This window comes from Ceratotherium simum, chromosome 16, assembly GCF_057802395.1.
Source record: "Ceratotherium simum simum isolate JZ-2026a chromosome 16, ASM5780239v1, whole genome shotgun sequence".
NCBI lineage: Eukaryota > Metazoa > Chordata > Mammalia > Perissodactyla > Rhinocerotidae > Ceratotherium > Ceratotherium simum.
Window position 1 is genome coordinate 62,135,195 of NC_141915.1, and position 27,864 is coordinate 62,163,058.

The 27,864-nt window shown below is 44.8% G+C and overlaps 1 protein-coding gene across 1 annotated transcript in view; it reads left to right on the forward strand.

Annotated features, from left to right (window-relative positions):
* Nucleotides 1-27,864, forward strand: part of FOXK2 (forkhead box K2) — a 95,041-nt gene that overhangs the window by 1,131 nt on the left and 66,046 nt on the right. Inside the window, exons 2-3 of the mRNA XM_087441903.1 lie at nt 12,808-12,933; nt 12,980-13,566. Coding sequence (XP_087298029.1) covers nt 12,808-12,933; nt 12,980-13,566 — 713 coding nt within the window. The remainder of the gene's footprint in view (nt 1-12,807; nt 12,934-12,979; nt 13,567-27,864) is intronic.

Below are 27,864 nucleotides of genomic sequence, written 5' to 3' on the forward strand. Positions count from 1 at the left end.
TGTTATTTGTTTAGAATGAAATTCAATTAGGACTGTATGTATCGAGGGCTGGCACGGTGGCGCAAGCGATTAAGTGTGCGCGCTCTGCAGAGGCAGCCCAGGGTTCACCGGTTCGGATCCCGGGCTTGCACCAACGCACCGCTTGTCAAGCCATGCTGTGGCGGCGTCCCATATAAAGTAGAGGAAGATGGGCATGGATGTGAGCCCAGGGCCAGTCTTCCTCAGCAAAAAAAAAAAAAGGGAGAGAGAGGATTGGCAGATGTTAGCTCAGGGCCGATCTTCCTCACAAAAAAAAAAAGGAATGTATGTATCATTCATCTGTAAAACTCACTCTTTCCTAAAGACAGGTGGGGTTTAAAATTTTACCAGTTTTTAACTTAAGTGATCCTAATTATGTTTTCCAACCTTAATTAAAACATAATTTTAAATTGAAATTACAAAAGTAAGACGTACTTATTATTTTTTTATGGAGAAGGACACAATCCTAAGAAAGAGGAGCAGCCCTTGTTAGCAGTTTGGTGAGTGTCGTTCCAGACTTTCTTGGTAACCAGGTGGCAGGTAAATCAGCCCTGTCCTTGGCACGCATGCGATGTCGCCACCCCGCCCTCCTGGTACTACACCTGGGCAGATTTGCCCCTTCAATTCTTTAGAGGACATGTTGCGATGTCTGGATGTCCTAGTAAATATTCAACTGGCCACCACTGATGTGTGATAAAGTTAGGTGTGGATTTTCTGTATTTAAATACTGCAGGAGGGGCCAACCCCATGGCGTAGTGGTTAAGTGCGCACGCTCTGCTGCTGGCGGCCCGGGTTTGAATCCTGGGCTCGCACCAATGCACCGCATGTCAGGCCATGCTGTGGTGGTGTCCCATATAAAGTGGAGGAAGATGGGCACAGATGTTAGCCTAGAGCCAGTCTTCCTCAGCAAAAAAAAAAAAAAAAAAAGAGGAGGATTGGCATGGATGTTAGCTCAGAGCTGATCTTCCTCACAAAAATAAATAAATAAATAAACACTGCAGGAATGAATACCATATACAGTTGTGCTGGCATACTTGTAAATTCCTAGAACTGGAATCGCCGGGTCAAAGGACATGCACACTTTAAACTTTGCTAGATTCTAATTATCTTTTTATGGGAACTCAAAACACCTTCCACAAAATGCTTCTGAGGAAGCACAAAAGGTGTTTGCTGGATAGCCAGTGCCAGCTCCCCAGGGCGGAGGGCTTGACCTCAGAAGTTGACCCTGCCCCACTGGCCCATTCCACTGCGTGGATGCACCACACATTGTTTACTCACTCTCTTGTTGTTTTTGATGATTATGATTGAAGTTGCTATGAACACTCTTGTATAAGCCACTTAGCAGGCATGTGTTTTCTGTTCTCGTGGGTGAATACCTAGGAGAGGGATGGCTGGATGATGTGGAAGATGTGTGTGTGACTTTGTGTAAGAAACTGCCAAACTGTTTCCCAAAGTGGTCACACCATTTGATATTCCCACCAACAATGAATGAGAGTTCTAGTTGCTTCACATCATTGCCTGCACTTGGTAAGGTTGATCTTACTAGTTTTAGCCATTCTACCAGTGTCTCATTGTGGCTTTGATTTGCGTTTCCCTGAGGACTAAGGATGCTGAACATCTTTTCACGTGTCTGTTGGCCATTCAGGTATCTCCTCTTCTGAAGTAGCTGTTCAAGCCTGTGGCCTGTGTTTGAAACTTTAGCTTTCTTTTCATTATGAAGTTATAGGCGTTCTTTTAAATTCTGTTCACACATCCTTGTCAGGTATATCTATCATGACTATTTTTCCAGTGTGTGGCTCGTGTTTTCATATTTTTCATTGGCTTTTCAGGAGCAAAATGTAAAAAATTTTCACAACTAACATCAATTTTTTCCTTTTATGGTTTTCACTTTTTGGGTCCTAAGACCCAAAAGGCACAAAGATAGTCTTCTATGTTTTCTTTTGGGAAGCTGGATAGATTTAGCTTTTACATACAGCTCTATGACCCATCTCACATTTATTTTTCTGTGTGGTGTAAGGTATGGTTCTAAGTCTTCATTTGTTGTTGTTACTATTATTCAGATATCCAGTTGTTCCAGTACTATTTATTGAATAGACTTGCTAAAGGAAAACTCTTTTTCTACTCACAACACTTCTGACACCAAATGTATATATTTTCCACACCAATAAAATCTCCAGTTCTCTGTGGATGCTGGCTGGGTGTCCTACAATTAGTTCAATTCTGACACTACCCACCAGGAGTTAGTGCAGACCTTGCAGTTTGAAGGCTCTGTCCCACAAGACTGCCCCCTATTTCAGAAGCCATTTGTAAGTAATGGGTCCCCAGGATACCCACATTTCTGTCCGACTTGGCTACAAGTCAGGGGTTCCCACAACCCCCTCCTCAGGTTCAATAATTTGCTAGGATGGCTCGCAAAACTCAGGGATGTATTTAGTTATGTTGACTGGTTTATTATAAAGGATATTCTAAAGGATACCAATCAACAGCCAGATGAGGAGATACATAGGGTGAGGTCCAGAAGTGTCCCGAGTGCAGGAGCTTCTGTCCCTGTGGGGTTGGGGTGCACCATCTTCCTAGCACGTGGATGTGTTCACTAACTTGGAAGCTCTCTGAACTTCATAGTTGAGAGATTGTTACGGAAGTTTCATCACATAGTCATGATCAATTATTAACTCAAACTCCAGCCCCTCTCCTAGAGGATGAGGAATGGGGCTGAAAGTTCCAACTTCTAATCAGGGCTTCATCTTTGTGGTGACCAGCCCCTTTCCAGGAGCCCACCCAGAGTCGCCTCAATAGAACAAAAGACATTCCTGTCACTCAGGAAATTCTGAGGGAGTCACAGCTCGGTGTCAGGAACCGCAGGCAGAGACCGAATATGGATTTATTATGTCACACTTCCCTTTCCCTTGTGCGTGACTCTGGCACCTTTGTTGAAAACCAATTGATTCTATATGTGGAAATCTATTTCTGGACTTTTATTCTGTTCCACTGAGTTGTCTACTCTTACACCACACAATTTTGATTACTATAGCTTTATTAGCTATTGTTTATAGTTATAGATTACTATATTTTATTAGCTTCTCTTTAAAAGCTGAATTAGAGAAGGCACCTTATATTCATTTGATTGCTATAGCTTTCTATTAACTTATATTAATATAGCTGTAAATCCTTCAACTTAATTCCTCTTTTTCAAGATCATTGTAACTATGTGAGGTCCTTTGTTTTTCCATATGAATATTGGAATCAGCTTGTCAGTTCCTACAAAAAGGCCAGCTGGGGTTTTGATTGGGATGATATTGGCTCTGTAGATCAGTCAGAGCATATTATATCAATTTATCAAATCAATATTCAGGAATACATTACTTTTGTTTAGTGATCTGTACTAACATAGTTAATTAACCCAGTTGGTGTGAACTCTATATTGACAGGTACGTCTCTGAATATACCATGACAGTGAAAAAAATGGTGTTTGTAATTAGGATTAAGGGCACCTTGAGACCCTGCGGTGCTTCCTAAATTGTCAGGAAGAGGAAGTCACGTCAGTAAGGTTTTAATGTCAGGTTGTTATGACTGTATTACTATTTGAAACTTCATAATCATATGATAAATTTGGATTTCTTTTTTTTTTTTAATTAATTAATTTATTTTCCCCCCAAAGCGCCAGTAGATAGTTGTATGTCATAGCTGCACATCCTTCTAGTTGCTGTATGTGGGACGCGGCCTCAGCATGGCCGGACAAGCGGTGTGTCAGTGCGCGCCCGGGATCCAAACTCGGGCCGCCAGCAGCAGAGCGTGCGCACTTAACCACTAAGCCACGGGGCCGGCCCAAATTTGGATTTCTTTATCAAGCAGACCTCAATTCAATTCAGTGATTTGACAAGATATATGAAATACCTACAACCTGCCTGGTACTGTGGGGATGTTGAGGTAGGACCACAAGTGAGGCCATGTTCTTGCCTCAGAGACTAGGAGGTTTGATCAAATAGAGCATCTCATTCTTCTCAGAATCCTGGGTAGCAGAAAGTTTATGGTAATATGATTTTTTTTTATAATGTAGTATTTGTATTTCTGTAAAGAAGGAAACCAGGAATATGGAGTTCATCATTTATTTAATATAGTGCTTACATCCATGGTAATACTTTTTCAGTTTATGGTACTGATTATCAGCAGGGCCATATTTTAATGACTATACCTTATATTTTCTCTGATAGCTTGGCCAAAATAAGAATATTGTCTCCTCTCTGTAGATTAGGTTTCTTCCATGCAATTGAAAGGGCTACTTCCATCTCTTCCAAATGGGCAGGGTACCCACAGCCAAGGTCAGAGCTGAAGCAGCGCCTGGCAGCCCTGAGCCAGATGAATGGAGTTACATGATTTCATGAGACAGATATGTACTGAGCGTCTGTTATGGGCCTGGCATTGTGAGTGATTCAAAGGTACAACTCAAGGTCTCTGCAGTCAATGCGTTTACTCATAATAGAGGTGGGGAGATGAGACATACACATATGAAAAGTAACAGTACAGAAAGTACATAACAATTCAAGGAAGGCAACAAGAAACATCACAAGGCAATACGTTATTAAATGTCAAATAACTGTTACATACTCAGGTTAGAAAGTCCTGGGTCCTGGAGAGAGAGTGAGCAGAGTTGCCACAACAAGGGAATACTTTGTGCAGGGAGAGGGAATGGATGGGAGGGAGGAGGGTACCTGGGTGCAGGCAGGAGCGCTATGAACAAAGGTGGAATTCGGGAAGAAATGAGGCAGGAGCTAGGCAGGCCCAGGTCATGCACACTACTCAGGAGCAGTGGGGAGAAGCAGGGAAAGTTGGGTAGGACCTGGGCGGGGAGGGGGGTCCCTGTTTGCAGGAAACTCAGACTGCTGGGTCTCGCTTTCATCTGGTGTATAACCATGAGCCTCTGAGGGGTTTTGAGTAGGGAAAAATTATGAAACATGGTGTTATATTCTCAAGACCACAGGACTTTTAATCAGAATTGTTCATAGTATGTTGTTAAATGAAACCAGTTGCAGTGCTGGATTTCACTCTGAATTTTTGTTTCTTAAAGAGTATCAAAATTCATGATTATTATAACAATAATAAGCACCCCTTTTATTGTGAGTGGCACTCAGAGGAAGCCTTATTTTTTTTATTGACGTCATACTAGTTTATAACATTGTGAAATTTCACTTGTACATTATTATTTGTCAGTCACTATATAAATGTGCTCCTTCACCCCTTGTGCCCACCCCCCAACCCACTTCCCCTCTGGTAACCACTAAACTCTTCTCTCTGTACGTGTGTTAGTTTACCTTCCACATATGAGTGAAATCATACCGTCTTTGTCTTTCTCTGTCTGGCTTATTTTGCTTAACATCATACCCTCCAGGTCCATCCATGTTGTTGCAAATGGGACGATTTTGTCGTTTTTTATGGTTGATTAGTATTCCATTGTATATATGTACCACATCTTCTTTGTCCAATATCATTCAATGGGCACTTGCGTTGAAGGAAGCTTTATTTTTGCCTCTCCTAGTGAAGTGGTGAAGAGCAGTACTGGCTGTACTGATGCGGGCAAGTTAGTTAATCTCTCTGTGCCTCCCACTGTGGGCAATCAGAGCATCTATCAGCTAGAGGTGTATCATGAGGACAGCCTGAGTCAATACCCAGAAAGTCCTTAAATCAGTAGTTGGCATGCAAAGAATGCCGCACAAGTATCTGTTAACTGAATAACAAACAAGTCTGTTAACACTTTCCCCGATTAGGACAGCTCTGACTTAAACACTTAACTTAAAAAGCAAATTTGCCTGTTGTTTTATCTCAAAATGAGTTTATTCAGGAATAGCCAAAAGAATTGCATTTCAGGATGTCCATGCTATGGGGAACCACAGGCAAATCTGGAGAACAAAGGAAGGGAGCTGCTTTTATAGAGAAAAGGGGGAGTAGGGAGGGGCTGTTCTAAAGGAGAGTCCATTGGGGGAAAGTATCAGTTGAGGGAGACACTAGCTTCTCATTGGCTGAGCTGTGGCATTTCTCATTGGCTGGGCTGTGGGGTTTCTCATTGGCTGGGCTGTTGCTGGGTAGGGAGACAAATCTTCCCTCAGTGGTAAAGTCGTTGTACTTCCTGTCCAAGAAGCAAGTGCATTTCTCTATTTGGTGTAATTGAGGACGTGTGACAGGGCATGAGAGCTCCCCCTACAGGCCTCTCTGACTCTAATTTAGTTAAGGTTTCTTTTTTTAATTTCCACACACTGAAGATGTCAGGCCTTGTTTGAATCTTTTCTTCTAGAAACAGTGTTTTCTTTTTTTTTTTTTTTTTTAAAGATTTTATTTATTCATTTTTTTTCCCCTCAAAGCCCCAGTAGACAGTTGTATGTCATAGGTTCACATCCTTCTAGTTGCCGTACGTGGGACTCGGCCTCGGGTTGGACGGAGAAGTGGTGCCCTGGGGCGTGCCCGGGATCCGAACCCGGGCCGCCAGCATCAGAGCACGCGCACTTAACCGCTAAGCCACGGAGCCGGCCCCTAGAAACAGTGTTTTCAAGTGGGGTAGCATCCTGGGGTAGCCCCCAGAGCCTCCTCAGAATGGAGGATTGGAGCTGGAAGGGCCTTCTGAGAGTAGCAAGTGCTGGGGCCCATCTTGCCAGTGAGAAAACTGAGGTGCAGACCAGACGATGGGACCTCAGGCCACACCCCCAGTAATTAGTGGAAAGACCAAGGTGGAAACCTGAGACTCCTCCTCAGTTCCTTCTTCCTTCCTATTCTGCCAACACACGATGTGGCTGGACTGCTGTAGAGTTGTAACGAGGAGAGCAGGTGACCATTTATATAGAGTATAACTGGCTGAGTGAGTTAGTAACACTGTTGAAATCTGGAGCCTTACTGACTTTTTTCTGCTTGTTCTGTTAATTACATAGTGTAGTGTTAAAATCTTGCACTGTATTTGTGCGTTCTTTTATTTCTCCTTTTAGTTCTGTCAAATTTTGCTTCAAACACTTGGAAGTTACTTTATTACATACACTTAGGATTCTTGCATTTTGATGAGCTGACCCCTTGTACTATTATGGATTGCTCCTCTTGCGATGGTCCTTAACTTGAGATCTCCTTGCCTGATGTTAATGTAGCCAGCTTTCTTATGATTCGTATTTGGATGACATCTCTTTTTCTATCCTTCTACTTTCAGCTTGTCTTGGTCTTTAGATGTAAAGTGTGTTTTGTAAACTCAGAGGTAGGTGTTTTTTTTTTTTCACTCAGCCTAAAGTCTCTGACTTCTAATTGTAGTGTTGTATACATTTACATTTAATGTAATTATTGACATAGTTCGTATATATATTTTTTTATTTTTTGCTGAGGAAGATTCGCCCTGAACTAACATCTGTTGCCATTCTTCCTCTTCTTTTTTTTTTTTTTTAATGTGAGCCACCGCCACAGCATGGCCACTGACAGACGAGTGGCATGGGTCCACACCCAGGAACTGAACCTGGTGTGCTGAAGCAGAGCGCACCAAACTTAAACCACTAGGCCACCAGGGCTGTCCTCATAGTTGTGTTTAAAGCCACCACCTTGATGTTCTATATTTGTTCCATCTGCTTTATTCCTTATTTCTTGCCTTCTATTGGGTTATTAACATATTTTAAAAATTCCATTTTATCTCCTCTATTGTATTTTTTGACATATATATAACATAATATATAATGTATATTTATACTTATTTATTTTAGTGGTTGGTCTAGAAATTATAGTATATACCCTTCACTTATTCACAAAGACCACTTTGAAATAATATTGTATAACTTCATCAACCATGTAAGAACCTTAAAACAGTGAAATAACATTGACTCCCCTCCTACTCTGTTCTCTTCTTGTCATGTTTTTTATTTCTACAGGTTGCACTATCCAATTTGGTAGCCATTAGCCACACACAGCTATTTAAATATAAAGTTAAGTTAATTACAATATTAAAATTCAGCTCTTCAGCTGCACTAGCCACATTTGAAGTGCAGAAGAGCATCATGAGGGTGGTGCCTTCTGTATTCGACAGACACTATAAGAGAACATTTCCATTACTGCAGGAAATTGTATTGGACAGCACTGCTCTAAAACTGACAACATGTTATTTTAAAATTTGCTTCAAGCATTCATTCAATAATCTTTTCACGAAATTATATAAATGTTTTTCACGGTTACCCCACAGCCATCTTTTCAGGTATTCTTCACTCCTTGGTGCAGATCTGGGACTCCAGTTGAGACCATTTTCCTCTGGCCTGAAGAACTTCGTGTAGTATTTTTTGGAAGGTCAAGTCTTCTGGTGACAAGATTTTTCAGCTTTTATTTGCCTGAAAATGTCTTTCATTACCCTGACTTTTTGAAGGACATTTTTGTTAGGTATTGACTTCTGGTCTCAATGACTTTTGTTTTACTTTCCGCATTTTATAGATGTCATTTCTTTGTCTTCTCACTTCCATTGCTTTTGACAAGAAGTCAGCTGTCGTTCTTACTGAAGTTTCCCTGAATGTAATGTATCTTTTTTTTTTTTTTTTTTGGCTCCTTTTAGGACTTTTATCTGTATCTTTGGTTTTCAGCAATTGGACTATGATATGCCTCCAAGTGTTTTTCTTTGAATTTGTCCTCTTTGGATTTGCTAAACTTTTTGGATCTGTGGGTTGGTGTATTTTCACCAATTTGTAAAATTCTTATACCTTCTCTCTTTCAATATTTCTTCTCCATCTTCTTTTCCTTTTGGGAATCCAGCTTTATGTACGTTAGACTATTTGATCTTGTCCCACAGGTTTCTAATATTCTTTTCTGTTATCTTTTTTCTCATTTTCATTTTTTTCTCTGTGTTTTGATTCAGACAATTTCTATCAATGTGACTTTGAGTTGAAAAATCCTCTCTTCAGCTGTGTCCAGTCTGGTGCTCAGCAAATTCAATGAGTTCTTCACTTTAGGTACTTTAGTTTTCCCTCTACCCCTGGTGTGCAGCCCTTACTCCTAGGGTGTGGCCTTTCTGGAGTCTCAACTGATTGCTTGGGCTGCACCAAGATCTCCTCCCTCTGCTCCAGCACCTCCCTGTCCTTTGAGGCCTCTGCAATCTCTGTCCAGCTCTCATATAACACCTGCAGTCAGAAGAGGTTCAAAGAACAGTTAGGTTGCTACAATAAAAATTCCTCTAGTTCTGTTTATTTATGTGTATACATTTATGAAAAAATAGGGATAACAACTGATTCTGTACCCTGCTTCATTCTAGTAATTCTCATCAGTGGATATATGAACTAATTGTCAGGGGAAAAAGAGCCCCAGACATATTATTTAGAGATAGATATCCAATACAACTCAACATTTTAGTCTTAATCAAAACTTGCATATATTTATACTGCTTTGATCAATTATGTGTTAATAATAGTTGTAATACTAATTTAATCCAGGAAAAACATTAACATGAGACTTATGTTCACAGGAAATTGCAAATTAGATATATGTATGTATATATGTATGTCTCTCTCTTTCCAGGGATAAAAAATAGTCATCAGGGGCCAGCCCGGTGGCGCAAGCGGTTAAGTGCACGCATTCCACTGTGGCAGCCCAGAGTTCGCCGGTTCAGATCCCGAGCGCACACCGACGCACCACTTGGCAAGTCATGCTGTGGCAGCGTCCCATATAAAGTGGAGGAAGATGAGGCACAGATGTTAGCCCAGGGCCAGTCTTCCTCAGCAAAAAAAGAGGAGGATTGGCAGATGTTAGCACAGGGCTGATCTTCCTCACACACACACAAAAAATAGTCATCAATAAGTTATGTTTAAGCATAAACACTTATTGTATTCAGAATAAAATTTGAGGGGGAATTTGAATGGAAATGAGTTTAGGAGAAAAGGATTTAATAAAACTCTTGATTGTTAACCTCGAGATTGTTTGTTTATAAAACATATGATAGTGGGTTTCAAATCACAATGGCATTAAGGGTCCATTTGATACATTTAAGGAATGATGCCATGACTTTAAGTCAATATTTATAGTATTTGGGAAGTTACATACATTGCACTTATTTAAACATGATGGAAAATTTGGCTATTATCTTAGAAGTGGGGGCTTACAAGTTTTCACAAAATTAGTTTATTGGGTACATATGTAAAAAGCTTTGAGGACAGTGCATCCAGCTACCCTTTTCTGTAGCCTGAGTCATTACATGAGACACAAATGGGCATCTCTGTTCTCCATTTTGTCCCACACAGCAAACAGGTTGATCTCTTTATTTATTTATTTTGTGAGGAAGATCAGCCCTGAGCTAAGATCCATGCTAATCCTCCCCTTTTTGCTGAGGAAGACCGGCCCTGAGCTAACATCTATTGCCAATCCTCCTCCTTTTTTTTCCCCAAAGCCCCAGTAGATAGTTGTATGTCATAGTTGCACATCCTTCTAGTTGCTGTACGGGGAACGAGGCCTCAGCGTGGCCGGAGAAGCGGTGCAGTGGTGCACGCCCGGGATCCGGACCCGGGCCGCCAGTAGTGGAGCGCGTGCACTTAACCGCTAAGCCACAGGGCCGGCCCAGGGGTTGATCTTTTTAAAAGTTAAACCGGATCATGTTACTCTGTGCTTGAAATGCCCAGTGGTTTCCCATTTTACCATTTTACTTAATGCGGAGCCCAGTAGCATAGCAAGCCCTCTGAAACACTCCCTGGCTGCTTCTCCGCATCATTCATGGGCATTCTCATGGCTCTGACACACCGAATGTGCTTCTGCCTCAGGGCCGTTGCCCTTGCTCTTTGCCTAGAGGTCACTGTCACCTCTGGCTCATGTCCTTCAGGCTTCAGGTCAGATGTCTCCTCTCCCTCTGGCCTTCCTGCCTGTCTCTCAGTCCCCTCACTCTGCTTTACAGCACGTGCTGCTCTTTGGCTGTGCTGTGTGCCGATTCACATGTGTGCTGTGGGTCCTCCAGCCAGACCATAAGCACCACAAGGCAGGTACCCTTTGGTCACACTCTCTGCTCTCTTCTTGAGTCCGTTTCTGGCACCTACTAGATACTCAGTACACATCTTCTGGATGAAAGAACAATCCTTTGTAAAACCCGGGTCTGGGTGTGTCTCTTCTACGTCTCTGCCTTCACTCCTTGACGTAAAGAGCAGCGACACTGCCTACCTCGTGAGCATCTTCTGGTGCTGCTTTTCCCCAGTCACACGGGTCTTGCACGTTGGCTTCCTTTTGGTCCTCCTTCTTTCACACAAGCTGATGGGACATGGCTGCTCATTTTGCTCACTGCTGTCTGTCCAGCCCCAGCCTGTGCGTGGTATACAATGAATGCCTACTGAACACTTGGAATGGACAGAAGGCCCAGTGCAACCTGGCCTCTGCTCTGGAGTCTTTTCTGACTGTCCCAGTACTCAGTGACTTCTTTCCTTCTCAGAACCGTGTGGTCCTTACCATTTCTACTTGCACAGGGCCTGGCATTGCCCATCTTTTTATCAAGGTGCCTGTGTCTACATAGTAGGGACACAATTGAGACATATCAGTGTGATGCTACAAGCTCATCCTCTTTCTGTCTGCAGGCCTGAGTTCCCCACACATGGTGGACACTCGGTGTTGGTGAAAAGTAAGTGAACCTTCCCAGTAGCCTTGTGTACGTTTGTTAACAGCATATAGCACATACTTGGAACACCATCAACAACATTATCACAAGGAAGCTTCTGAAAGCCAGGTAGACTGGTGGATGTCCTGGATTGTGTGTGCTAAGCGCAAAGCCAGGGCACAGAGCACCAGGACACAGGCGCTCGGGGCAACACACTTCACAGTCACTTTGTCAACACTGATTTGGAAACATTGGTTGTACTTGACCATCGGCTCTTTCTTTCAATTGACTGTGCGTTTATTTTTTTTGCTGAGGAAGATTCGCCTTGAGCTAATATCTGCTGCCAATCTTCCTCTTTTTTTTCTTTTTTGGTATGGGTGCCGCCACCACCGCATGGCCACCGAGAGACTAGCGGTGCAAGTCTACGCTGGGAACTGAACCCTGGGCGGCGGAAGCGGAGCACACTGCGCTCAACCACTAGGCCATGGGGGCTGGCCCTTGATCGATTGTTTTGTTTTTTAATGAGAGGTTTCCCCACTTACCATTTCCATACCTGTGTCAACACCACCTCAAATCTCTCCAATATATAAATGACTATTTAATGAGACTTTTTTTTCTGTCTAGGACATGCTGCCAAACTTACGGTTCAAAGCAGTTTGAACCTTAGGAATTTGTACTGTAATTGCAAACACATCTATGGCAAATAAAACATGTAAATGTACATTCAGAGGGACACATTAATTTCCACTTCTTTAGAGTGGTTTTTACACAGACAACGAGTACAGGCCGCACGGGCGAACCCACGTGGCTCCCGCCTGGGCTCCGTTTGTCCGGCCTCCTCTCACGTCCGCACAGCGCTCCACTCATCCGGCGCTTCAGCCGCACGTGCTCTCTGCCTCCGTGCTTCCCTAGTGACCGCCAGGCCCGAACACCCTCCCCTCCTCTCCCCTAGCTCCGTGCCCCCTCCTCCCTTCCCCGCTGCCTCCCTCTCCCAACTCCGGCCCACCACGCGCGTGCGCGTCCAGGGAGGCCGCGCGCTCTCGCGATAGTCAGGCTCCGGGATCACCGACACCCTGACTCGGGGTCTCCCAATGACTTAGCTGAGGTGCGGCGCGCACAGCGTGCGGCTGTTGGCTGAGGAATCGGAGACACTATCTACGAGTAACAGGGGCAGGTCCAGCTCTGTCCGAGGCTGTGCGGGATCTGCGTGCCCGTCCCACCCGCCGGCCCAGCCGCCCCGCGGTAACCGAGGTCGCGGCGCCCCCAACCCGCCCCGCTCGGCTCGGCGGCTCGCGCGCTCCGTTCCGGGTTTTACGGGCTGCACGGCGCCGCGCCTGCGCTGGGCGGCGCGGCCGGATGTGCGGCGCTGGGCCGGCGCGCCTCACCATTGGTCTCCGCCGGTAGCCCCACTGCCGTGCGCCGCCCCCATTGGCGGGCGCGGCCGTCCGTCAGCGGCCCGGCGCCGGCTCGCGCCGCGCCGCGGGTGTCCCGCCCCTCGCCGCCGCTCGTCGCTCGCCGGCCGGCGGCCTCGCTCGGCCCTCAGCTCCGTGGCGGCGGCGGAAGGCGGGCGGGCCTCGCAGGCCCCTGGCGGCGGCCGCGGCGCGCCCGGGCGCGGGCGGGCCTCCCGCGGGCGGCGGGGCTGGGGGCGGCGGGGGCGCGGGCGGTGGGTCCCCGGCGGGTGGCTGGGCCGTGGCGCGCCTCGAGGGCCGCGAGTTCGAGTACTTGATGAAGAAGCGCTCGGTGACCATCGGGCGCAACTCGTCGCAGGGCTCGGTGGACGTAAGCATGGGCCACTCGAGCTTCATCTCGCGGCGCCACCTCGAGATCTTCACGCCCCCGGGCGGCGGCCATGGTGGGGTGGCCCCCGAGTCGGCGCAGCCCGGGCCCGACGCCGGCGGCGACTTCTACCTGCGCTGCCTCGGCAAGAACGGGGTGTTCGTGGACGGCGTGTTCCAGAGGCGCGGGGCGCCTCCGCTGCAGCTGCCGCGCGTGTGAGTGGGGCCGGGCGGGCGGGGGCTGCGGCCTGGCCGGCGGGACCAGAACCCCGATCCCGACACTGACCCGCGCCCGGAACCCGGACCCAGACCCCCGACCGCGACCCCGACCCCAGATTAGGATCAGGACCACGACCCCTAACCAGAACCGAGGCTCAGACCCTGACTCACTACCCCCGACCTACCCAGACCCTGATCCCAACCCTCATCCCGGACCCGGACCCGGACCCGATCTCGACCCACGACCCGGAGGACCAGGGCCGGGGCCGGCTACCAGGAATCAGATCCAGATGCTGACCACCACCCCCTGATCTGCTGCCAGGAGCCAGACCCCCATCCACGAACGCTCAGGCCCTCGCCATGATCTCTGACCCTCAAGCAGAACCCAGCCCCCGACCCGTGACTCCCAGTTTTGGTCTTGCCCACAAGTAGGACACAGATCAGGACGCAGATTCGGTACCCCAGCCGGACTTTGAACCCTGGTCTTGTCCATCCTTCCCACTCCTGGCCTCGTTCCTCCGACCCGACCCTGACCCATCGTCCTGGCCAGATCCCAATCCACTGACCCCGGTCTCCAGGCCTCATCCACTTGACCTACCGCCAGGATCCCTGTCTGTGACCCCCCAACTCTCACATTCCCAAAGCTAGAGGCTTAGGCAGCTGTGCACATGGGCCCAGGTTTTCTGTGCGTTTTGGGAGTTTGCATATAATCTTCATAACTAGTATGTAGGTAGTATTGAACAGAAATGTTAAACTCTAATTGGAACTATTCAAAACTAAAATCTGATGATGGGATGTCTGTTACTTCCTTTTTGTTGTACACGTTTTCAGTAGTGAATTATTTCAAGAGTGCATTTTTTAAGCTACAAGGAGTTTTTCCCCCATTGTGTTTTCGGTAGCCTAAAAGTTGAAAACTCTTCAAGCGTGATGAATTTTTAAATCTGTGCTCTGAAACTTAAAATTTTGGGAAAACTGGATACTTGTAACTTTTTTTAAAAGTCAGTTGATTATTTAGAAATTACTATAAGGTCATATAGAGTGTTAATTAGGTGAGCATAATGGGGAACTGTCAATTCTGCTACGAAACAGTTCAACTTGGTTCTATGGTTTTATGGAGTTATCATCATTTAATTGGCTTGAAAAACAAACTTGCTCCCTAGGAAATGCTAATTATTCCTCAGAGACTCCTTTCTAGACCATTGCTGGACCATTTCTAGACCAAAGTAGAGCCTTTGTCCACAGTCTGGGATTTTTAACTGCTTTTGGTTGTTGGAGATGCTAAGAGCTGTTGGTTTTCTTAATTCCTTGATTGTTGTCCCTGTGTGCTGTGCTGTTGCCTAGATAGCTGCAAAGCTGCACCAGCTAGTTCCTTCAGCCTTGATGGGAGCATTTCAAAGAATGTTATTTTCAAACCAAAACGTTATTTATGTGTATGTATATTGTAGACTACATAAAATTGATGGTGGAATCCTGAAAATTGTGTTTTAACCTGGCGGTTTGTTGTTTATTACTTATAATATCCCCAACAAAGGATATTATATCTTTTTTTTTTTTTTTTTTAAAGATTTTATTTATTTTATTTTTTCCCCCCAAAGCCCCAGTGGATAGTTGTGTGTCGTAGCTGCACATCCTTCTAGTTGCTGTATGTGGGACTCGGCCCCAGGATGAACGGAGAAGCGGTGCCTCGATGCGCACCCGGGATCCGAACCCGGGCCGCCAGCATAGCAGCGCGCGCACTTAACCACCAAGCCACAGGGCCGGCCCTTGGATATTATATCTTTATTCTGAGGATTTTGGAGTTTTTAAAGAAAATTCTCTTATTTCCATTCAGCCAAAATCATTTGTGTTGAGGTGTTAAACATGGAAATAAGTTGACCTTTCAGGAGGGAGCAGAGTTCAGACTTTTTGTGGGGTAGAGTGAGCCTTGTGGAAGAGATGAGTAAGAAAGGTGGTGGAGTGGAGGCTGGGCGTCTGACCTTCACCTCTAGCTTGTGCACAGGGAAGAGTCCCAGGGCCCCCAAGGCTGCCATGAGCTCTGTACTTCTTATGGGCCTGGGAACTTCTGTCTGAACTGGCAGAGGGGTGTGGCTTTTTTCACAGAAGGGATTTTGGCATTTTTACAGGGTGGAATAAGTGGGTAACTAGTAGGACTTTGTAGCACCTCCTTTTTTTTGCAAGGCATCCTTTCCAAATATTTGGCATAGGGTGGTAACGGGTTAACGGAATAAACTGTGTAGAGCTAAATGTAGACATTGTTTTAGAAGTCTTTTTCTTCAAATTAAACTCAGTTTTTTTATGTTGTGAGTTCTTTTTAAGTTAAAAATCAAGTTGTATCAGTTTAAAAGTACATGTAATTTAGAGCAATTATGCAGAGGTTGAAATATTGCTTGTTTCAGATTTACCTACTGAATTGAAAATCACTGTAGAGTTAAAAAAATATGACAACCCATGGTTGATCTCTAATTTGAATGAGAATGATTTTATTCCAATTCCAACTTTAAAATGAATTTACAGGGGGCCAGCCCTGTGGCCTAGTTGTTAAGTTTGGTGTACTCTGCTTCTACGGCCCAGGTTCAGTTCCCAGGCACAGACCTACACCACTCGTCGGCTATGCTGTGGTGGCAACACACATACAAAATAGAGGAAGATTGGCACAGATGTTAGCTCAGGGCGAATCGTCTTCAGTTAAAAAAAAAAAAAAATGAATTTACATTTTGTAGTTAGTATTAAAAGTTTACATACATGGGCCGGCCCCGTGGCTTAGCAGTTAAGTGCGCACGCTCCGCTGCTGGCGGCCCGGGCGCGCACCGAAGCACCGCTTCTCCGGCCATGCTGAGGCCGCGTCCCACATACAGCAACTAGAAGGATGTGCAGCTGTGACATACAACTATCTACTGGGGCTTTGGGGGGAAAATAAATAAATAAATAAAATTAAAAAAAAAAGTTTACATACAGAGAATTTGGAAGAGTACGTAAATAGTTTAGGCTTAAGGTGTGGTTTGTCATTTTATTAAAATACTAAATAATGTATTAATTTGGGGGGAATAGAGAAAGACGAGGACTGTAATCCTGTATGTTGGCTGTTGTGAGTATTGTAAATGGTTTGGGTAAGATCTGAATACAAATGCCTTTTCCACGGTGGTTGGTGAGCCCCATACCCAGTGTGGACTGGTGTGTAGGGGGTTGCTGAGTATGCACAAGAGTGCTAGGGCATGTGGTTTTCCACAATACAAGTGATTTCCACAAATCCTTGATTTTCGGCCAAGTATGCAGGGCTGTGTGTACAGAAATGCAACTTTTTCCTCTCCAGGAGCGTCTCACTCTCTGGAGGCGCAGGTGTTATTGGGACTGGGGCTGGGGGAGGGGGGTGGTGTCTGTGGGGTGGGCTCCGTGGTGGAGCCCTGGGCCACCTTGGCGGGCCCCTAGAAGTGGGCAGGTGGAGGTAGCCTTGGGTGTGGTTGGGCCAGCAGCCTGGCGTTGTAGAAGGTGAAATTCAGGCTGGAAGGGACCTTGGGGTGGGTTGTAGAGCATGAGGTTTAGGCCTGGTGGGGGAGCATTTGCACAGTGGTCAGTGACAGAATGAGGAATGTCCACTTTGAAGACCAGGTCCTCATTTGTCTAAGGACCTGGTCTGGTGCCTGAGTGAGCAGTAAAGTGTTTTAGGAAGATCTGTTGGGCAGGAATGTCTGGATTTATTGTTTCTCTGGTTGCCGTGGTAGCAAACTAAGTATAATTTATAAATAAAAATAAGCAATTCTTTAACAGTTGTTTATACTTTGAAATGTCAAGTGAATTTGACATGATTTGATCAGTAAGATCCTAGAATATCTAATACCCAAACATAAATGGAACAAGTTGAATTTACTATTGCCCAAAACTATTTAACATACAAAACTGCAATTGTGTTTATTTAGAAAAGTGACCCTGTTCCTATGCTAAATTATCTGCCTTTCAGTTAGTGATACAGCAACACCTCCTTTCTTATGTGGCATATTTTAACTTGCAGGTTAAGTTGGGTAATGACACGTTTGAAGACTTTCTCATTAAATCAGACATAGCATCCTCTAAGGTGACTGGAGAGCGGCAAGCAGACAGTGGCTTCTGGAGCTTTCCTTGTGGAGACTCCAAGAAAAGAACTGAAGGAGCTCACAGTGACTTGGTCTTGCTCAGAAATGGGGATGGGGCAGAACTGAGGTTCCCAGAGAATAGCAGTACCATAAAGAGAGAAATGAGAAGGAGAGTGCCACAAGAGGAGATGGCTGCTTGCAGTGTCATGTTCCATGGGGAGCCATGGGCAGTGATCAGGATGATTTGGAGAGTGAGGAAGGAGGCCGGGTATGGGGCTGGAGAGCAAGGAGGGAATGGGGCTGTAAGAAGGTTTGTGGGGTGGGGGTGGGGGGGTATTGTAAGGAGGACGGAGGTGAGATCAGGTTTAGGAGGAGTGGAAACCCTGTGGATCACCAGGATGAAGTGGCTGAAGGAACCACTGAGAGATGCAGCCGAGGCCCAGTGGCCCGAAGAGCAGCCACAGACGAGGTGTGAAAGAGGAGAGAGTTCCCAGTAGGAGAAGATAAAACAGAAGTGTCTGTCTGAAGACCTGAGCAGAGCCACTAGTGAAGTCTGGCATGTTTTCTTGTTCCTGGGCTGCGGAGTTGGCTGAAACGCCTTCATTTTATGACCTGAGACTCTGACCAACTTGTAGGCAGAGCTGAGAGCCAGGGTCCAGGATGGCTGGATTCCAGGGACCCAGGAGTGGGGGATGTGTAATGACAGATCCCTAGCAGAGGGGTGGAAGTGCTTTGCACTTTGAAAAATGCTCAGTGTACAAATTAACAGCTTTTTTTTTTTTTTTCCTTTGGTGAGGAAAATCAGCTCTGAGCTAACATCCATGCCACTCCTCCTCTTTTTGCTGAGGAAGACTGGCCCTGGGCTAACATCTGTGCCCATCTTCCTCTACTTTGTGTGGGACACCGCCACAGCATGGCCTGAAAAGCTGTGCATTGGTGTGCGCCTGGGATCTGAACCCGGTCAGCCAGTAGCGGAGCGCGCACTTAACTGATACACCACAGGGCGGCCCCAAATTAATAGCTTTTATTGTCCACAGTGTATTTTTCTTTAAAAGCTACAATATGCATTCATTTGGCAGATTGAGATACATTTTTATCACTGATTTGTAGACATTGGGAACGCAGGGCAGCTGTTTTACCATAATCGTTACTTTACCAAGTTAAAAATAACCCAACAACCAGCTGACGTCTACTTCACCTAGGGTTTAGTAGTTCTTGCAGTGGTAAAACTCAGTTTGTTCATTTTAATGTTTATTTAATGAGTAGTTTAAGATGGTTTAGATTTAAAATAATTTGAATTTTAACACATTTTGAGAAAGAAGCCTATGTGACAGGACCTGTCACCTGCAGCGGCCATTTGTGTGCCAACTAACTGTATCAGGAGATGGCGAGGAGGGGCTCTGGAGCTGGACAGACTGGGGCCAGATTCTAGCTCTGCCACTTAACCTGTCTGAGTTTTAGTTCCCTTGTTTGTAACACGGGGATAATAGCTGTCTGACATCTTGTGACACAGCACCATGCCTGTGCCCCTGCTAGACGTCAGGGGCTGCATGTGTTCTGTCCATCACAGTGTCCTGGTGTAGAGGGGCCCATGAGGATCTAATGTGACAGAAGGTGTGACATGAGGGTGGAAATGTTCCCGAGGGCCAGCACTCTTCAACTTGCTCATAGGTCCACGCACATGCATGCAGTAAGTTGATCAAGGGCCTCTTGGCGTAGTGAGTGACGTTTGAAGTTCCTTCAGCCGTGAGAAGTTGCTTCCTCCCCGCAAGGACCTGAGGATAAAGACAGGCCATGGGATGGGTCCATGTTGTTCAGCAGGTGGGGCTGGGAGAGGTCCGTCTAGGGGTACCCTCCCTCCTGAAGCCTCCGTTCTGGTTCTGCTCCTGCTCCGTTCTGACATGGCAGCTTTGCCACAGACCGTCCGTGTTTCAGGGGAAAAGGAAAAGTGCCTTTGCCTTGAGTGCACAGTCAGGAAAGAGAACTGGTTATAAGTCACATTCTGTTTGTGGTCTGATTTAAAGGATACTTGTTCACTAATGCTGTCAACCAGACTATTGTTTTGGAAGTTAAGGATAGCTTCTCTGTCTAATTGGAGAACTTGGCAGTTAACAATATACAGGCGTACTTCAGAGATATTGTGGGTTCAATTCCAGACCACTGCAATAAAATGCATATCACAGTAAAGCAAGTCACGTGAATTTTTTGGTTTCCCAGTGAATATAAAAGTTATGCTTATACTGTCGTCTATTAGGTGTGCAATATAGCATTATGTCTATAAAAAAATGTACGTACCTTAATTAAAAAATACTTTTTTGGGCCGGCCCCGTGGCTTGGCGGTTAAGTGTGCGCGCTCCGCTACTGGCGGCCCGGGTTCTGATCCCAGGCACGCACCGAGGCACCGCTTCTCCGGCCATGCTGAGGCCGAGTCCCACATACAGCAACTAGAAGGATGTGCAGCTATGACATACAACTATCTACTGGGGCTTTGCGGGGGGGGGGGGGGGAATAAATAAAATCTTTAAAAAAATAATAATAAAAAAATAAAAATACTTTTTTGCTAAAAAATGCTAACCATCATCTGAGCCTTCAGCAAGTCCTAATCTTTTTGCTGGTGGAGGGTCCTGCCTCGATGTTGATGCCTGCAGACTACTCAGGGTGGTGGTTGATGAAGGCTGGGATGGCTCTAGCAATTTCTTAAAATAAGACAATAATGAAGTTTGTCACATAGGTTGACTTCCTTTCACGAACAATTTCTCTGTAGCCTGTGATGCTGTTTGATAGCATTTTACCCACAGTCGAACTTCTTTCAAAATTGGAGTCAGTCCTCTCAAACCCTGCTACTGCTTTATCAACTAATTTTATGTAATATTCTAAATCCTTTGTTGTTATTTCAACAGTCTTCACAGTATCTTTACCAGGAGTAGATTTCATCTCAAGAAACCACTTTCCATAAGAAGCAACTCCTCATCTGTTCAAGTTGTATCATGAAATTGTAGCCATTCAGTCACATCTTCAGGCTCTACTTCTAATTCTAGTTCTCTTACTATTTCCACCGTATCTGCAGTTACTTCCTCCACTGGTCTTGCACCCCTCAAACTTGTCCATTTTAGGACTGATAGACCTGCTTGACGCAGGGTTGCCACAAACCTTCAATTTGTAAAAAAAACACAATATTTGTGAAGCACAGTAAAACAAGCTATGCTTGTACTGTTCTTCTTTTTAAACTGCTTTTTTATTGAAGTATAACGAATCACATATACTTTTGAAACATGGGCCTTGGTCTCTTTCTGGGAGGCAGTGAAGTCCTGAAGCTGGGCTTCCCTGCAGGCCTTGAATGTCACCTGGATGCTTTCCAGGCGGGCACAGGTGCTTGGGACCCCCTAGGAGCGGTAGATCATGGAGCCTGTTCTCGGGACTAGCCTGTCAGCAGCCCCTTCCTCTGTCAGGCTCTGGGAGGCACAATGTTTCCTCCTCATCCTCTTGTGCTGTAACTCGTCTTGCTGCTCCACTTTCTCCCCCACCAGTGTTCCAGGGTGGGGACCAGGTCCTGTACTTGTTTGTACCCCCTGGAAATGGCACAGAGCCATCATCACTTGGTACATATCCAAAATATGTGTACCCATTGACTGCTGATTTAGGATGTTACTGTTATGTGAACATTCTCAAGTGCTGATCACCTAGTGGTGGGATTCTAGTCAGACATGGCTCTTCCGTTTACAGTTCCCCCATTTAACAGCAGGTCTACAGTTGCAGAAGCACAGCATAGCTTAATGCATAATTGGTGGAAATATTCCAGAAGATGAGGCTATTATAGTAACAGAGCAGATTTTTCCATTATGAAGATGCAACAGTTCTTGCTTTGCTGAGGAGAAAGTTATTTTTGGAAAATGAAGAAAAGAGGGTTTCTAAAATAAGGAAGCTTTTAATGAAAGCAATTATCATTTTGGGTAGTATTCTTATCTGTTTAACGTTTTTGTGGAACTCATGTTTTCTTTTATGTTTGGGTTTTGGAGCAGTTTACCATATCTTAAATAATGATAATATAGTAAATTAGCTCCCACACTTCTCATCCCAGTTTTCAATGAGAATTTTTTTGAATTTGCTAATGAAACACAACACACCAGGGAACGATTAAGGCACACATTACTGTTTCTATGATTTGAAGCAGTTTGAGTGCCATGACGAGGTGTTACCGCTGTCCCAGGAAGCGGCCGCGAGGGGAGATTAGGAAGCACCTTTTGGAAAGCTGCTGCTTGGAGCTGGCCCTGTGGTGTAGCGGTTAAGTGCGCGCGCTCCACTGCTGGCAGCCCGTGTTCAGATCCCAGGCGTGCACCGACGCACTGCTTGTCAGGCCATGCTGTGGCAGCTTCCCACATAAAGTGGGGGAAGATCGGCATGGATGTTATCTCAGGGCCAGTCTTCCTCAGCAAAAAAATAAAAGAGTAGGATTGGCATGGATGTTAGCTCAGGGCTGATCTTCCTCACAAAAACAAAAACAAAACAAGCAAACAAAAAAAAAAGTTGCCTCTCTTAGCACTGGTCAGTTTCTAGAGTGTATGTTTGGTCTTGTGTATCTCAGCTGCTTTGATAGGAGTAGGGAGGGTGCTCTGCTGAGAATTCCATAGGGATTTTAGAAACTACTTGGCTTTTGCTGCAGTTTGTCATTTGGGACAGAATGCTTGTGTGTCTTATCCAGTGAAAGGTATCAGAGTACAACTGTGGTTCTCACCTGGGCACCTTCTCCCTCCCCGGGACATTTGGCTATATCTGGAGACATGTTAGGTTGGCACAACTAGGAGGAGGGTGCTACTGGCATCTGGTGGGCTGGGTCCAGGGATGCTGCTGAAAGTCCTACAATGCACAGGACAGTCCCCCCCACAACAGAGAATGATCCAGCCCCAAATGTCAATAGTGGGGAAGTGGAGACCCCCTGGAGCACAGTAATCTAGCAGTTGATAACAGTTGGATATAACTCTTAGTCCGATCAGTGGTGAATTTTAATAACTTTACAAATGGTACCTGCTTAAAATCTTCAAACTACCAAAGTGTTTGTTTCAAATTCAGTGGCAGGTGGCTTTCTAAAACAAAGCCTGAGGTGGAGAGGCCTGGTGTGGAATCACTCCCTTTGCAGCTTTGGGAGGACACTCGCAGAACACGATCCTAAATCTTCCTTGGTTTTATAAGGTCAGTCTCAGTACTTTAAGGAGTAGCCTAACTATCTCCCCCTTGGAATGTGTGCTCTCGGGCATATCCATTGGCTTTAGTAGTTGATAAAATTACTCTGAAAACATTTATGGTTATTGGGAAAAAAGACATTGAGTTGTTCTAGTAGAGTTGTTCCCGTTTTTTGTGGTTTTGGTTTCCCTGGAAAATGAACTGATGATGTGAGGGAATATGACATTAGTGTCACCACAACCACATGGTAAAAGACTGCTGCCAGATGCTGTTTTCTCATTGTATTTAGTCACTAATAATTGGCTGTATGAAACTCATCTTTTGACTCTGACTTGAACAGATGGGATATAGAAAACCCTAAACAAGAAAATTGGAGACTTACTGTTGTGTTTTTCTGGTCTTTTTCAAAATATAATAACATTTTGAGTGCATAGGTGATGTTTTAAAAAAATTACATTTTTGCCATTTTAAACTGTTGGAGGATATTAGGATTATGAGCACCAGTTTTATAGCCATTTGAGCTGGGTGGAGGAAGATGTGGTTTAAATGGAGTAAACTGTCCATTCTGGTTCCTCATTGAGTCTTCTGTTCCCACTTTGCCCAGTCTCCCCCTGAACTTGCCCATATGTGTAGTGAAACACCACTCATATCCTGTACTGTGGCACTTAAGTTCCATGGGCTGGGCTGGTTCATCCTCAAGTTGTACACTGTGTGGGACTGTGACCCGTGACCCCTTGATGACCTTGAGTAGTGCCAGGTACTTACTTGATAGGACTCAAATGTCTCTTGGTGAATTTGTTTACCTAGGCTTCAAGGTTTGGATTTGGTGGATATTACACCAAAGGAAACAGTTTTAATTCTTTTTTTTTTTTCTTTGTGAGGAAGATCAGTCCAAAAAAAGCTCCTCTTTTTTTGCTGAAGAAGACTGGCCCTGGGCTAACATCTGTGCCTGTCTTTCTCCACATTATGTGGGACGCCACCACAGCATGGCCTGACAAGTGGTGCCTCGGTGCGCGCCCGGGATCTGAACCCCGGGCCGCCAACAGCGGAGCGTGTGCACTTAACCGCAATGCCACGGGGCCGGCCCCTTAAAACAGTTTTAAATAAAATTAAATTCACTCTTTGATTCTACAACTCCCCCCACTTTTCTTCTTGTTTATATTGATGGTAGACTATCCTAAGTGGCCTTTTTTGTATTATATGTTTTGTAAAGTTAAAGATGACTGATAGATGGAGAAGGGAGCATGGGAAGCCTGGATACGTGTGAACAGAATTTCCTGTAGTTGAATTAAAATGTCCTAATAATGTGCATCAAAAAAAAAATGATTTTAGTATTTTTTTCAATGGTGATTAATTGACCACTTTTATTTGCTAAATGAATGGCTTCTATACTTATGCCATTATATGTTAAAACTATAGTGCTCCAAGCCTTGGTTATAGTTGTTGGGGGGCACCTCAGGCCATCGAACTGCATCCTGGGTTGGCTGCTGATTAACTTTGGACCGCTGACCAAGCCTTTGTGAGTCATTGCATTGTCTGTAGGTTGAGGTGGAGCTCAACTGAGAATGCTCGTTGAGTGTCTCTCAGCTCCTGGTGTCCAGTAGGTGCTGGGTCAATCTTAGGTCCCCTCTCTGTTCTGTGCAGGGCACCTTTCCAGGGGCTTCACTTAAGAGGTTGCATGTTATTCCTCTCTGTGTGTTACTCTTCACAAACCTCTCCACATAGGAAAGATTGAGAGTGGGCTGAGAATGCAGGCTCTGTATGCTCATCAAGCTACTTGGAACAGTGTTGTAGCACCATCTGGGCCAAGGGGAGGTGAGAGCCCCTCCCCCCTGTGACCACGCTATTTAATCTCTTAACCTCAGGGTCTTATTCTGTAAACATGGAGGTTACTGAACTGACTTCATGGGGTTGTTGTGTGGCTTGCCTTTGCTTGACACAAAAGAGTTGCTGAATAAATATTAATGTTCTTTCTTTCTTTCTTTCTTTTTTGTGAGGGAGATCAGCCCTGAGCTAACATCTGCCAATCCTCCTCTTTTTGCTGAGGAAGACTGGCCCTGGGCTAACATCCGTGCCCATCTTCCTCCACTTTATATGGGACGCCGCCACAGCATGGCTTGACAAGCGGTGCGTCGGTGCACGCACGGGATCCGAACCGGCGAACCTCGGACCGTAGCAGCGGAGCGCACGCACACTTAACCGCTTGCACCACCGGGCCGGCCCCTAATATTCTTTCTTAAGAGAAAAAAATTTTTAATTTCTTTTTTTTTTTTTTTTTTTTTAAAGATTTTATTTATTCATTTTTTTCCCCCCAAAGCCCCAGCAGATAGTTGTATGTCATAGGTTCACATCCTTCTAGTTGCTGTACGTGGGACTCGGCCTCGCGCTGGACGGAGAAGTGGTGCCTTGGGGCGCGCCCGGGATCCGAACCCGGGCCGCCAGCATCAGAGCGCGTGCACTTAACCACTAAGCCACAGAGCCGGCCCTAATTTCTTATCTCAAGTATTTTGATTGGAGAGCTTTAATTCATTTACATTTAAAGTAATTACTGATAAGGAGGGACTTGTGCCATTTTGCTATTTGTTTTATGCCTTAGAGCTTTTTTGTCTCTCATTTCCTCCCTAACTTCCTTCTTTTATGTTTAGTTGATTTCTTTGTAGTGAACTGTTCTGATTCTCTTCTCATTCCCTTGTGTGCATATTTTTAAGATATTTTCTTTGTGGTTACCATGGGGATTACATTTAACATCCTTTATTTAGAACAATCTATTTTGAATTGATATCAACCTCAAAAATATACAGAAAGCTGCTTCTATACATCTCCTTCCTCCTCCCTTTTATGTTGTCACAAATTTCATCTTTATACATTATGTACCAAATAACATAGATTTATAATTATTTTTATGCATTTGTCTTTTGAATCCTGTAGGAAATCACAAGTGGAGTTACAAACCAAAATTACAGTACTAACTTTTATATTTTCTCATGTATTTACCTTCACTGGAGATCTTTATTCCTTCATATGGGTTTGAGTGACTGTTTATTATTGATCATTCATTTCAACCTGAAGGACTCCTTTTAGCCTTTCTTATAGGACAGGTCTAGTGTTAATGAACTCCCTCAACTTTTGTTTATTGAGGAATGTCTTAATTTCTACCTTGTTATTGAAGGACAGTTTTTCCGGATATAATTCTTTTTTTTTTTTTTTTTTAACTGCTTTTATTTTTTATTTTATTGCTTTTTTTTGTGAGGAAGTTCAGCCCTGAGCTAACATCCATGCCAATCCTCCTCTTTTTACTGAGGAAGACCGGCCCTGAGCTAACATCTATTGCCAGTCCTCCTCCTTTTTCTCCCCAAAGCCCCAGTAGATAGTTGTATGTCATAGTTGCACATCCTTCTAGTTGCTGTATGTGGGATGCCGCCTCAGCATGGCCAGACAAGCGGTGCATCAGTGCATGCCCAGGATCCGAACCTGGGGTGCCAGTAGCGGAGCATGCACACTTAACCGCTAAGCCACGGGGCCGGCCCCCGGGATATAATTCTTGATTGACAGGGATTTTTTTGTTTTAGCACTTTAAATGGCATCCCACTGTCTTCTGGCTTACATGGTTTCTGACGAGAAGTCAAATGTTAACCTTATTGAGAGTCCTTGTATGTGACAAGTTACTTTCTCTTGCTGTTTTCAAGATTTTCTCTTTGTCTTTTGATGGTTTGCTTATAATGTCTCAATGTGGGTCCTTTGAGTTTATCCTACCTAGAGTTTGTCGAGCTCCTTGGATTTGTAAGTGCATGTCTTTCATCAAATTTGGGACGTTTTTCAGCCATTATTTTTCATATAGTCTTTCTGTTCCTCTCCCTCTACTTCCTTTGGGACTCCCTTAATGTGTGTGTTGGTTTGCTTGTTGATGTCCCATGAGTCCTTTAGGCTCTGTTCACTCTTCTTCATTTTCTTTCTGCTCCTCAGACTTGATAATTTCTGTTATCTTATTTTAAATTTGCCGATTCTTTCTTCTTTCTGCTCAAATATGCTGTTAGACTCCTGTAGTGAATTTTTCATTTCAGTTACTGTACTTTGCCACTCTAGGATTTGTATTTCATTCCTTTTTATAATTTCTATCCCTTTATCGACCTTCCTGTTTTATTCATATGTCATTTTCCTGATTTCCTTTAGTTCTTTATGTTTTCCTTTAGTATTTGAGCATATTTAAACAGTTGTTTTAAAGTCTTTGTCTAGCAGGTCCTGTGTCTCACCTTCTTCAGAGATGGTTTCTGTTAATTTATTTTGTTCCTCTGATTGAGTCATACTTTCCTGTTTCTTTGTCTGCCTTGTGATTTTGTTGTTGTTGAAAACTGGATGTTTGACTATTAGAGTAGCTCTGGAAATGAGATTCTCCTCCTGTGCAAGGATTTGCTGTTGTTTGTTTGTTGAAGACTAGGAGTCCTTTTTGCCTAGTGACTTTCCCAAACTATTATTGCAAAGACTTCACAATGTGGTCCCTGAAGTCCTGTTTTATAGCTTGTATTCAGCTGGTGTTTTGACAAATTTCCTTGAACACCTGGAGCTCTCTCATCTCCCAGTGTTTGCAGGTTGGCTCTGTGCCTGGGCCCTCCTTCAACTCTTGATCAGGCTTGCACTGTGCCTGGGGGTCAGCCTAAGGTGAAAGCCCAGGGTCTTCTCAGGTCTTCTATGAGCATGCATCTTGCCCTGGCCATGTGTGTGCCTTTCTGAATTTCCTAGTATGCTCTGTTACTTTTGAATGTCCTAATTTCTCAGAGAAACTCTCCCCGGCTTTTGCCTTAGGCAGTGTATTGCATGTTTGGACTGTAATCTTTTGCTTCAGGCTCTGACAGTTGTTAAGTGCACTTGCGGTGTTTTCAAGCCTTTTCAGCCTGAATTCTGTGTTAGGTGAGACACAGAGGAGTGCCTGTGTTGTCCTTCAGGTAGCCCCCAGACAGGTTAGAACAGACACACATGATGAGTTGTGAATAAGGTCTGCTCTGCTCCCTAGAACCAGGGACACAGTCCCACACTGCAACACAGGCTACCACCA